The 12,171-nt window shown below is 34.6% G+C and overlaps 1 protein-coding gene across 1 annotated transcript in view; it reads right to left on the bottom strand.

Moving 5' to 3' along the window:
* The window catches only part of LRP1B (LDL receptor related protein 1B), a 761,744-nt gene that overhangs the window by 133,937 nt on the left and 615,636 nt on the right, over positions 1–12,171 (bottom strand). The window contains exons 47-52 of the mRNA XM_064451033.1: positions 9,565–9,684; positions 8,424–8,537; positions 8,073–8,222; positions 4,175–4,297; positions 2,422–2,541; positions 29–157 (exon numbers count right to left, since the gene is read on the bottom strand). Of these exons, the coding sequence (XP_064307103.1) occupies positions 29–157; positions 2,422–2,541; positions 4,175–4,297; positions 8,073–8,222; positions 8,424–8,537; positions 9,565–9,684 (756 nt within the window). The remainder of the gene's footprint in view (positions 1–28; positions 158–2,421; positions 2,542–4,174; positions 4,298–8,072; positions 8,223–8,423; positions 8,538–9,564; positions 9,685–12,171) is intronic.

Genomic DNA, 12,171 nt, shown 5'->3' with positions numbered 1-12,171 from the left:
ATCATCCATTTTTAACATTCAAACATACCACAGCCTGCTGTCGACAGTTCATCGCTTCCGTTAGGACAGTCCCTTTCACCGTCACAAAGCCAGTGTTGGGGAACACAGGCATGGGAGCCTGTGCAACTGAACGTATCTGCTGCACAGGTCACTGACCCTGAAAAAACATTACATGTGAGGGCTGAACATCTTCTAACTGATTTTTTTAACGGGTAATGACTGGATAAGGGTTTTTTATTTTATAATAAAGTGGAAATAAGATTTTGTTCTGCACAATATGATTAACATGTTGGCTAAGACTGTATTTTACAGAAAAATTTTGACAATCTAACATTTCTTCCATTCTTTCCATTTATTCAGTCTTTTAACCTTCTGCAAGGAAAATTAATTTATCATACTTCATGAAAAATATCCAACAGAATAACTTTTCAAACCAATCTTGGTCTTTATGTTTGACTGCATGTTTGGACTGACAGAACAAAGGAACTCATCTTGTAAACTGCACAATCCTCTCATCACTATACTATATGCCAGGAGGCTTAAAGGTATTCAAAACTTGTATGAGTCAGCCCCGATGTAGAAGAGAACAGTGTGCGCCAGCTACGACAGTAGTGGGAGTATGGAAATGTCTGACAACTCTAATGCAAGTAACTCAACATATTGTTTGACTATTTTTTTTTTTTAAACAGGCTTCTGTCCAGATAAGAATATTATATCCTAGTATAAATTTTACTCTGCTTGGAAGTAAGCTTTTGCACAATCCATCACTTAATGTATTCTCTTAGATAAGTTAAATATACTTCACTAAAAAGGAGACTCTATTTTCTGCTCATTTTAATTAGAAATGAACAAAACAAACAAATTTAAAATTTTATTTTTTGTACTATTTATGCAAGAGAAACAACTTTTGCTTACTTATACTCATTTGACTTTTTTTAATATTTCTGAAGTTAATTTTTATATAAGTAAATACTGATTTTTTAAGAATGAAAAATCTGAATTCATCTTGATCTCTCCTTTCTTCTTGTAATTCAGATCTGCCTCCTGTTCCTAAGGAGAAATAGAGCCTTAACTCTCCCCTCTTCATAACTGGTGTGGATTTCTCCCTCTTCAAGAGATGGCCTACAACTTTATTGGTGACCTTTCTTCCAGTAAGAGATCTACAATGTATTGCAAGTCAAGATATGAAAAGCAGTAATTCTGAACAACCTTAAAAGAAAAAAAAAAAAAAAAAAGCTATGTTGTAGTGACACTTTGCAATTTGCTGGCCTTTGTTTTCCCCTCCCTTTTTCTATTTTCTGCTCTAAGTTTCCTATTAAGCTTCAGGCCTTGCTGTTTCTTAGGGTTTCACACTGTTCTATAGTAGTCCCAGATGAGGTACTTGTCTTCCCATTTCACACCTTCTCCCTTTCCTTCCCTTTGAAACAGCCATTGCCTCCAACTCCTCAATCCCAGTGCACCTGAACACCATGAAAAAATGTATTGTAGATGGATGTCAGCTTCAAGTTAATGTAGCAATCATTCATAATTTGCCATATTAGAACAGTATAATTTCTCCCTTCATCCTTTCCGTTTGTTGGCATTTCTACATCTGTGTTTGATTAAGAAACTGTTTTAACAAACAACAACTCTGAACATGAGCTGAAGAGATTTTCTCTCTACTTAACGCTTCCAGTAAAGCTATCAACAATATTTTTACTCTGATATCACACATGAAATATGGAATAAAATACTCTTTGTTGAATAGGCTTTAAGTCAGAGGATTTTTGAAAAGGAACAAATATTTAAAAGTTGAAATTTTGAAAAGAAAATCTTAAAATACAGCCTACATAAGGAGGGAACCTATGTATAAAATATCATTAAATTGTGACAATATGACTTGACACAATGTGATTTTCTTTTGAAAAGAATTCACTAACAAATTTCCAGTCAACTGAGCCCCAGAATGAAAGTAAAATTTTCAATTCTTTATGCAATTTGAAGGGTTTGGAAATATTATGCAGTAATGCTTCTGACTGTATATATAAAAATTTAAAGGGAATAGGAGAAAGAGCTTGGAGGAAAAAAAACCCCAACTTTAGAGTCTTCAAGCACCTATCACTGAGATGTAAAACTCAAACAGCAATACAGGGTTTTACCTCTGTATTGGAGAGAAGTTTGGTTCTCCTTTTACCCACATTGGTGTGCCATTCATATCTTCACTGACAGACTACACACAAATCATATAGTCCCCATAAAAAAGTATCTAGTTGCAGGTTGGAGGGGCCTAGGAAAGGATATACTCCTTTAATAACCTATCCTTAAAGCGCATGCTCTTTGGAGATGCTGTACTTGTTCCTTTTCCACCACCTTCTTGGATCACTTGGTCTCTTTCAGTATGTATGATCTGACACAATGCAGAACTACAATCATTCTACTTACCACAAATAGCATCACTTTCATCTAAACCATCTCCACAGTCATCCTCACCATCACAAGTCCATTGCTTAGAGATGCATTTGTTTGTGGAGCAAGCAAATTGATTCCAGGAACAGGACGAATCTAGGAACGACACCAGCCACTGCGTTTGTTAGGTTCACAACAGCACTGTGTTGCCTGTAGTTTCTAGCACAGTTTCGGAATCTCCACACTGGTCCTTCCTGTCCTCCCAGTTTTAGTGTATTAAAGACTCAAACACAGTATAATCCTAATCTTGGTATTTGGGCTGTTACCAGTTTGTCTAAGAGTTTGTATTCACCAATAAATTTACAAAAATGAATGAATAAATAGTAAAGCATTCAAAACACATTCTAATATCTTTAAACATTTTGCTAGTTGGATGAGGACAAACACTGAAAAAGCATAAGTCTGGTTTGTGTATTTCACAGGGACGTTATAACTATAGCAAATTGCTTTATTTTGGTAGTAGGGCAGGGATGGCACAGATCAAACTTGCCAGCATAGCCTTCCTCTTGCTATTGCAGTATTTAACTGCATCTTTAAAAGTTTTCATGTTCTTTTCTCTCACAGGAAATATTGTTGTGAATTTGCATTCTGCTGTCCCAGTTACAATTCTGTATACATTGAAACTAATGGCACGCTTCTGCATTTCAAAATCTGCACAACTGTTCTAAATAAGTGCTACTATTATGATGTTTCCTGAAAACTTAAAATCATCTGCTCTTCCAAGGCTTCATTCTTTAAGAATAAAATTTATTTTGTTTTAAATGATGACAAGAAATTTTAATATTAACAATAAAAAGAATTTCAGGTAATAGAATCTGAATTTGAAAGCAGAGTTTTATAACAACTACCTTCAAATGGGTAAGAGCAATAAGTACAAATTCTCCCACAAAAATCGGCTAATAGGTTTTACAATGCTGCATATAAGTATGTCTGTGTAATAAAACCAGGAAATGTAAACTTTGAGTCAACACAAAACCTTCTGATTTTCATAGTGATTAGCAATATAAACTACAAACCAAACATGGAAGCATTTTAATGGACCTGGGTCATGAAGAGCGTAATGTAATTTTCAGTCATGTTAAGTGGTAAATAATAATTAAAAAAGTAATAGACAAATTTGAGTTGTTATTTAAATGAGGAATAGGAACATTTGATACTGCTTTTGCTGTTTTGCTACAATTTAGTTACAGAAATAATTCGTCCAGGTAATCCATACAAATTTAAGTTACAAGCCCAGCTCTCACTATGTGCAAAACCAACCTGCATTGCTCCTCAGTTAGATAGTCTCTAAGAATCTTAAAAGATCTGAGACAGAACAGACCCTTAACCTGGTTCACAGTTTATACTGTATTTTATTCACATCACTTTTGTTGTTACTTTAAATAATTATACTTGTATAGCCTCTGATGCAAAGAAATACCTGTTTTTATGTCATAAAGGTCTACTTTGGTAAATAGTGAAGTTCTTATATATTAAAGCAATCTGTATACAAATTGTCTCTATACAAATATATCTTTAGAAGAAAAAAACTGTTGACAGGGCTTTCATTCTGGCATGAGATAGGGTTTAAAATATTGGCAGCATGAAGTATTAGGGAGCTGAATATATAAAAAGTAGTAAAGATTTTTTTCTATAGCTCTAGATTCAATCTCAGATACAAATGGGCACTTTTTTCTGTTTTTAAAGTGCATTAGCGATTACAGAAATACAAATAAGATAAAATGCTCACCACAGTGCAATTCATCTACTCCATCCTCACAGTCTTTCTGCCCATCACAAAGCCAGGTGGTCAGAATACATCTTCCACTAGGACAACCAAAATAATTTTCTTCACATGTGGGTTTGTTTTGAACTGTGATAAAATAAAGAATGTAATGTAAAATGGTCTCTACTAGTATGATCAGGAGCCTAATACATATCTGCTAAATTTCTGAATTCTAATGGACAAAGTGCTTATGTCTAAAAATGCATTAAAACCCACCCCTATTTATATTATTTGTGTTCATACAAATTAAAAAATAGTGACAGCTAAGGAGTTTAGGAAGTTGAAATACTTCATTTATTTAGAGAAGAATCAGAGCATGGCTTCAACCTAAATTAAAAGGACCTATAGAGGAAAGTACTTCAGTTTATGGGGTTTGAGCTCAGATAGACCAACATTGCTCATTGTTTTACACCAGCTGAAGGCATGGCCCTTCTGATCTCTCTGCCAGCATCTACAAGACAACCTAACTGTGGCAGTATTTTTGTCACATTCACTGGGATAAGCTACAAGTCTGATGCTTGCACTAACTGGAGTTATACAATGATGTTGGAGCCAGAGATTTAGACTTTGTCACAAATGAAAAAGTTCTTCTTTGCCTTTTTTCTTTGTAGAGCGTGAAAGTCATTTAAGATTTTACTTTTACAAATGCTTAGAAAACAGACGTGAGGATAGAAAATATACCATGTATTTAGTTTCATGACATAGGCACAAACATTTGTCTAATGAGTGGCACAGGTTATTTTCATAATCTCAAGCAAGGTCTTTCCCTGGGAAAACCCTGGTGATGTAAACAAGTTTCCAGCACTGGAGATCACTGAAGCTCTCTGCCAGGGCTTCTATTCCTCTGTTAATGTACTGAGGCTGTCGACATTTTTGTCCACTCCCCCCCGCTCTTAAAAAGAGGAGTTAAAGTTAACACATTCATGGCTTCTGCAGTTGTATGAATAGAAAAAAAGAACACAGAAAGAAGTGGGATGTCTATGATGACTAGGTAGATATTACAGATTGCCTAAGTGTAGCCACCCTTAAATGAACATTTTTGCCTTAAGTTTCTGTAAGAACAATGACACTGAACAAAAACTGTTAATGGGAATTATCATATTCATAATAGAAACAATACTCAAAAACTTAATATTCTAAAGTTGGTCAGTTTTTAATGAATTGGCAAAAAAAAAAAAAAGCAAAAGACACGCAGGTTGAACTGGAATGATATTGCTTCCAAGTAAAGGGAGGAATGATCCAGGCAATTAGTCACACATTAAAATGATGGAACTTTTTGGCACACATTTGAAAGACAGAACAAAGTAATACAAATAAATGGATGATGGAATAAAATGCAACATTAGTTTACTTATGCAACATTAGTTTACTGAAGCTATAGCACACTGCCCTCAAAATCTTCTTTGGTATGGAAAAAAAACCCTATAGACAAAGGAAATAGAGTAAATCTAAGCTATTTTGAGCTCACTGAGGCATTATATACAACAAATTCTAACGAATTATTAGATAATCTGGAGAATATGGAGATCAGAATGAAAACTATAACTTAATATGCACCTGTCTTATAGGGGGTTAAAGTTCTTAATGTCAGGTTGACTGACATTAGTTCTGAAGTTCTAGGTTCCTTCTGGATCCTGGTACATTTTCATCAATAAAGTTGACATAAAATAGATGAGAATTCTAATAGAAGCTTTTAGTGACACAATGGGCTCATCACACAGAAAAACAGAATATTAACTGGGAATAATCAGATTATGTTAATTACTATTCTAGCAAAAATTGGATGGCAATTAACATAAAAGCATAAGTTTAATTTTACTTATTAAAAATGTTTATCAATTAGTAAATATTTTTACTAAATAATAATTCTTAGAAAAGAGAGAGAGGTATTGGCCACAGGAAGACAATTACAATCTAGCACAAGTCAATTATGAAAAGAAACTTAAACAAAATTTTAAAATGTATTTTCATTGATACAAGGCGAAACTAAGACTTCATCTGATATACGGGATACTGGTCTGGTATATTCAAGGTTGAATCTGCATGACACAGACAGATATCCCTATCTTGAAAGCAGGAATTCTAAAACGCATTGGTTTATTTGCCATTGCAAGAGTAAGAATATGATTACAGAGTGACTACAAGGTGCTTCTCAGTGTAAGAACAGCTACAAACTGGACTACACGTAGACTAGAAATTAAAGGAATTAATGAAGTTCTGGAAGATGACAGCAATAGGAGTACTATGAGCAAAAAATACTGCTAATTTTTAATTCTATAGATTTCTGTATAAAAGCTGAAGGTGCAAGAGAGGAGATACAGGCTTGACATCCCCAGAGTTTTGTTGCTAGGGCACGGTCTTCAGTTTGATCACAATTTCATAGGGTAGGCCCAATCCTACAAATACGTATCAATAAATCTGTGTTCACTTAAGTATTCTCATTCTAAATACAGTTTATCACTTATTTATTCATAGCTACATTTATATATTCTACTTAATATTCCCAAACTTAAATGAGGGATTCTGAATAATAAAGCAGCAGGCACATAAATGCTATTCTTCGTTAGGTAAGAATTTTATCTTGTGAATAATTCATTGGTTAACATATTTATTCCAAATTCAGCTAGATATTTATGCATCATTAAGAACTTGATTTTGTACAACACTTCAGAATTTAGGGTAACCTAAATAACCTATGAAATAGGCAGATGTTAAAACAGTGACTATGAGATAACGAGCATTTCTCAAGACTGCAGAAGAGACTGACACAAAAGCACTATATGTCTGCATGAGGGATCTTTCCCTCCTTTGCTACTAGACAGGCTCAGAGGGCAAAACTATTTAAGTGTGAAAAACTTTATGTTAACAGCTGAAGTTCATTAACGCTTACTTTAGTCATTCTGATAAAAATTGTGTCATAAAGTCTCATGAAAGTAGAAGCTTTCCTTCAAATTTAAACTTGCACGTGTCTTGAAAATGTAGGTTTCTAATGCATTCATGTTCTGCCTTCTCATGAAAAACTGTCAGATGAGAAGTCAAAAAAATAAGGCTTTAAAATGTCAAGTAAGTTTGCTTCTTGTTTCTTCCACATCAGATATTTACCTCAGTTCTTGTTATTGGTGTTTGCCCATCTCTATTTTAATAAATTTTTCATATGATTCATTTTCCAAGACACTAAGTTTATGATTTTTTTTTTCTGCATGCCATAAGGGTGTAATGACTTTCCCATAGGAGAGCAGAAAAAGAGAGGGAAAACCTAGAAAAGTAACACAATCTCCAGCTGTAAATACCTCTTCCTTTTCTGGCAGCCTACAATCTCTGCTGGGACCAGGACTCAAGTGTACCATGATCCCTTTGTACTGGCTGAAGACCAGAACAATCACAAAAGCAATAACCCTGAATTCTGCCCTGGCAGCATAACCCAAGTGCCTCAACAAAATAAAAAAGAAAGTCAAAAAAGTAAACAAGAAAAGAAATATCATCCACTAAAGTAGTAGGCAATAAAAGTTCCCGAGTGATTGTGCTGAAGCTTGGTGAGCTTGACACTTTAATGACTGATGTTTTACTTAAATAAAAATGATTAATGACAGACCTAACCTTGAGGAACTAGAAAACCAGACATTACAGTTTTCTTCAGAGAAATGCATTAGTAATTTGTAATAATTTGCATAATCTAATGAAACAGAAAATAAAGACCAGTGAAAAAAACTGCATTCAACATTATATTAATCTCTGTATTAAATGAAACAGTAATGACTGAATAAACATTTTGCATCGCAATTAGAAAAAAGAACTAGAAATATAGGAATATATTCTTCCAAAAAAGTAAATTAATTTTTTCTTTTTTCTTTTTCAGAGTTACCTGGGCATTTTACTTCATCTGTATAATCTCCACAGTCATTAGATCCATCACATATCCACTCTGGCAGTATACAAAGTGAAGTCGAATTACAGCTAATAAATCCTGAAGATTTTATTCCAAGTTTATAGAAGTAAGCACAGTTTGTATTATCTGGAAAGAGACAGTAAATGACTATATCACACCTAATACAGATTGAGATCCTTACAGTTTGGTTTTCAGGTTTACCTTGAGTTTGCGCAGACCATGCAGCTGCTGGTATCCAACTAGTAATGACTATGAATTAACTGCTAGATAAGAAGGGATATTCATGGAACAGATGCTACGATGAAGCACAGACAAACAGGAACTTACTACAGTTCTTTTCATCTGAAGCATCTGCACAATCAATGATCTGGTTGCACTGTGCTGATTTTCCAATGCAAATCCCATCTGCACAATGGAATTCTGTTGAAGCACACGTTGAATCTGTAACATATGGTTATTAAAGATGTAAATTTGTGTACTAAACAGACTCTTCATATGCATATTATAAGTATTGTGTTTAAACCTTCTACCTTTTAGGAAAAGGCATTCAGAACACACTGTACCTTCCATAGCTAAAAATTCAGTAGAAATATAAGGTCTAATTAACTTGAAAGTGTAAGGATCTAATTTTTAAATTTATTCTTTGAGCCTAAAATTCTCTTTCTAGATAATTCAACTCAATCTGAATAATCACCATGCAAGGAAGGAAGAAGCACTTTCAGGACCATCTATGAATCTCTCAGACTTCTTTCATGTAACACCAGGTTGGGCTTTTTGCCTGTATGCTTTTCTCTCTACTCATATTCAGCTAAATGATTAAAAACCATGCAGTGCTTTCAGGAAATGTTAGTTACTACGGCTACATAGGTTTTAGCTATTTATTGTGGAATAATTTCCCCTCCAATCTTTCTGAATTGTAACTAAGGATTTGTGTTGTCTGCTAGTTAGTCTTTATCCATTGACATGATGCACAAATATAAATATTCATGTTTTAAGACATAAAAAGAGAAACAATTCTGATATAAAAAGGACAACAATTCTGGTAAGTTTTGCAAAAGACACAGACATTGCCATGCATCTGAGAAGCAAAGAAATAGAACACTAGCTGCTTCAAAGCAGAAACAGTGCAGCAGATGCAGAGAATAAATCATCCATCTTTCAACCTTTCCATCTGTGGTAAAGATACTCTCTCATTTATTACTTCACAGAAGAAACAGCAACTATATTTTGAGTTTTCCGTAACCAAAACCACCCTTCTCCTAGAAAACTGTAAGTGTAAACCAAAATTGGTCTTCATATCAATCCAAACATACCAGTGCGTGTCTGCTTGTTTTTGAATTTGAACAAAACAAATCCCAGCACCTGTAACTCCAATAAAGTTATATGCGTTTTCTAGCTCCTTCTGTTGACATACTAAGTAGTTACAGAACAATATTCCGAAGCCACCGTGGAAGTAACTATCATTTACCTTTACAATCAAATTCATCAGAGTTGTCACCACAGTCATTTGCACCATCACATACTTTGTTATGTGAAACACAGCGACGATTGGAACACGGCTTGAAACCCTTCCGACAGCCTCTGTTTTCTGGAAGGTTAGGTAGAAGCACATATTTTCATTTAGACACTTGCTGTATAACAAAAATAGCCTTACATTAAAACCATACAAACATTCCAGAAAAACATTTTAAAGGAAAAATGCATTTGAAGCTACACGAAAAACTTCAGACAGTTTTAATTTATTGTCCAGCAGAAGAACTTGGACTGATAAACAGATAAAGAAAAATAAATGAAAGCATGATGAGAAAGAACAAAAGAATGACAAAAAATTTAAAAGGAAAGCCAAATTCCCAATTTTTGTTATCTCATGGTATAAAAAGCCCATGTGCTTTAAATGCATTTGTTTAGACACACTTTTATCAGGCACGTGACAATGTTTGCATATAGCAAACATATGTTTGCATATAGCATCAGTAATTCTATCATATAGACTGAAACATAACAAATTTTCCCTAAACTAATTAGAATAAATGGAGAACAAAATAAGAGTTCCCATGCAACCCTACAGGCTTCAGGAAGGGTGGCTGGAAAGCTGCCCGGCATCAAAGGACCTCAGGGTGTTAGTCAACAGCTGGCTGAAGTGATAGGATGAGAGGCAATGGCCTCAAGGTGTGCCGGGGAGGTTTAGATTGGATATTAGGAAAATTTCTTCACTGCAAGAGTGGCCGGGCACTGGCACAGGCTGCCCAGAGAGGTGGGGGAGTCACCATCCCTGGGGGCATTCAAAAAACATGTAGACATGGCACTTCAGGGCATGGTTTAGGAGACATGGTAGTGTTGGGTTGACAGTTGGACTTGATGATCCTAGAGGTCTTTTCCAACCTTAATGATACTATAACAAAAGATATTAGCAGAAAAGTTCCTGGATTTCTGAACACTAATACTGCAAGTGTTCTGCTCAAGTAGGTACACTGTTGAAGAATGTATGAATTTTACATCTGTTGATATGTTTAAAAATTCGGGAATTATTTACTAAAGCTCTAACGATTGTAGAGGTCATGCCACAATAATATATAAATAATGTTAATTGGAATAGTTAATCAATAATATTGAGTGCAGCATCGTGTACGTATCAGGTTCACAAAAGAACATACTGTATATAACCTAGTGCATGACAGAACCACAGTTCTTCCTGCTTTTTGCAATGCGTAGCAAAAATTTCAGTATGATTGATTTAAGTCAGGCAAAATGTACACTGTTATGTTACAAGTTTATATAATGTCCTTCATAAAATTATGTGGGAAATCCATGGAAAGACAAATTGTTGGATTGTAGAATAAAATATAAAATCATTTTAGCAGCTCAGTAATCCTCAAACCTGTAGTGACATATAAGCAACTTCTCTTGAATGACAAGAAAGAGTATTTTTAGATTCCTCACCAGCTACAACTTTCTTATTTATTCCCAGATGACTTTCTCTTAATTCCTTCAACCTACTCTCCACTCCTGAAACTATATGAAAACTTAATTTTTCTTCCATGTGAATGAAATAAATGACTAAAATTAATAGTAGAGACAAAGAGGTTTAAACCATATAAAATTATAGCTGACTGAGGTTTTGTGGTGGTGGTGGCTTTGGTTTCTTTGTTGTTTTTGTTTTTTTTTAATTACTTCTTATGTCTTAAGCAAGATGTATACATAAATACAGGTATGTCAACACATTAAGGAAACCTAGGAAGGAATTCACAGACATAAGTAATTTACTTTTCAGTGATTTGAAGCTGTCACTTGTAATTCAAGGGCCTTTCCCGCCAGTAACTAGAAATGTTTTGTATTTTCCAGATTCTTATTTCCTTGTCTCATGTGTTTTATTTTTTTCTGATTCAAACAATCAAGCCTTCTTAGTTATGTACATGTAGATGATCTGACGGAATGTTGCGATTAGTTTTACATGACACGATCAAAGCAATTATCACATAGAAGTCTGAAAGCTAGCGGAGCACAAATTGAAGATGAAAGAAGGAAACAAAACACACAGTATCAGTTGCTATACTGAGACGGTTGGTATTAATTTTTGTAAGGAAAAAGGAAGAAAGCTATTCCATTTCTTTTTTCCAGTATCAACCTTGACTATTATTCCAGTATCAGCCTCGGAGTTAGACTCAGTGATCCTTATGGGTCCCTTCCAACTTGAGATATTCTATGATTCTATTAAAGTGGCAGAGGTGAACTCCAGGAATTAAAGCAGACATTTTCATAAAACAATAGAGGTGGCAGGTATGAACATAGTGGGTGGGTTTGAAATGACATGAAATTGTTCATATGGGAAACAGAAGAGACACCAAGGCTGCGATACGAATATACAGAACAAGATAAAGGTCAAGAGTTACAGGCACACAGGTACAAAGGAGATTTCACTTAACATGCAGGCTTCATGAATTCACTAAGGTGACAGTGATTTAAGAAAATTATTTGAACAGTAGAGTTTTAGACACTGCAGCAGGCAAACTCAGCTGGACACGGAAACGCCGGAAGTGATTCAGTTAGTGATTGTTAGGGGAATAAAAAAATAAGA

Source organism: Phalacrocorax carbo, chromosome 5 (genome assembly GCF_963921805.1).
Source record: "Phalacrocorax carbo chromosome 5, bPhaCar2.1, whole genome shotgun sequence".
NCBI classification, from domain to species: Eukaryota; Metazoa; Chordata; class Aves; order Suliformes; family Phalacrocoracidae; genus Phalacrocorax; species Phalacrocorax carbo.
The sequence above is the reverse complement of the archived record's forward strand: the minus strand, read 5'-3'. Positions and strand labels throughout refer to the sequence as shown.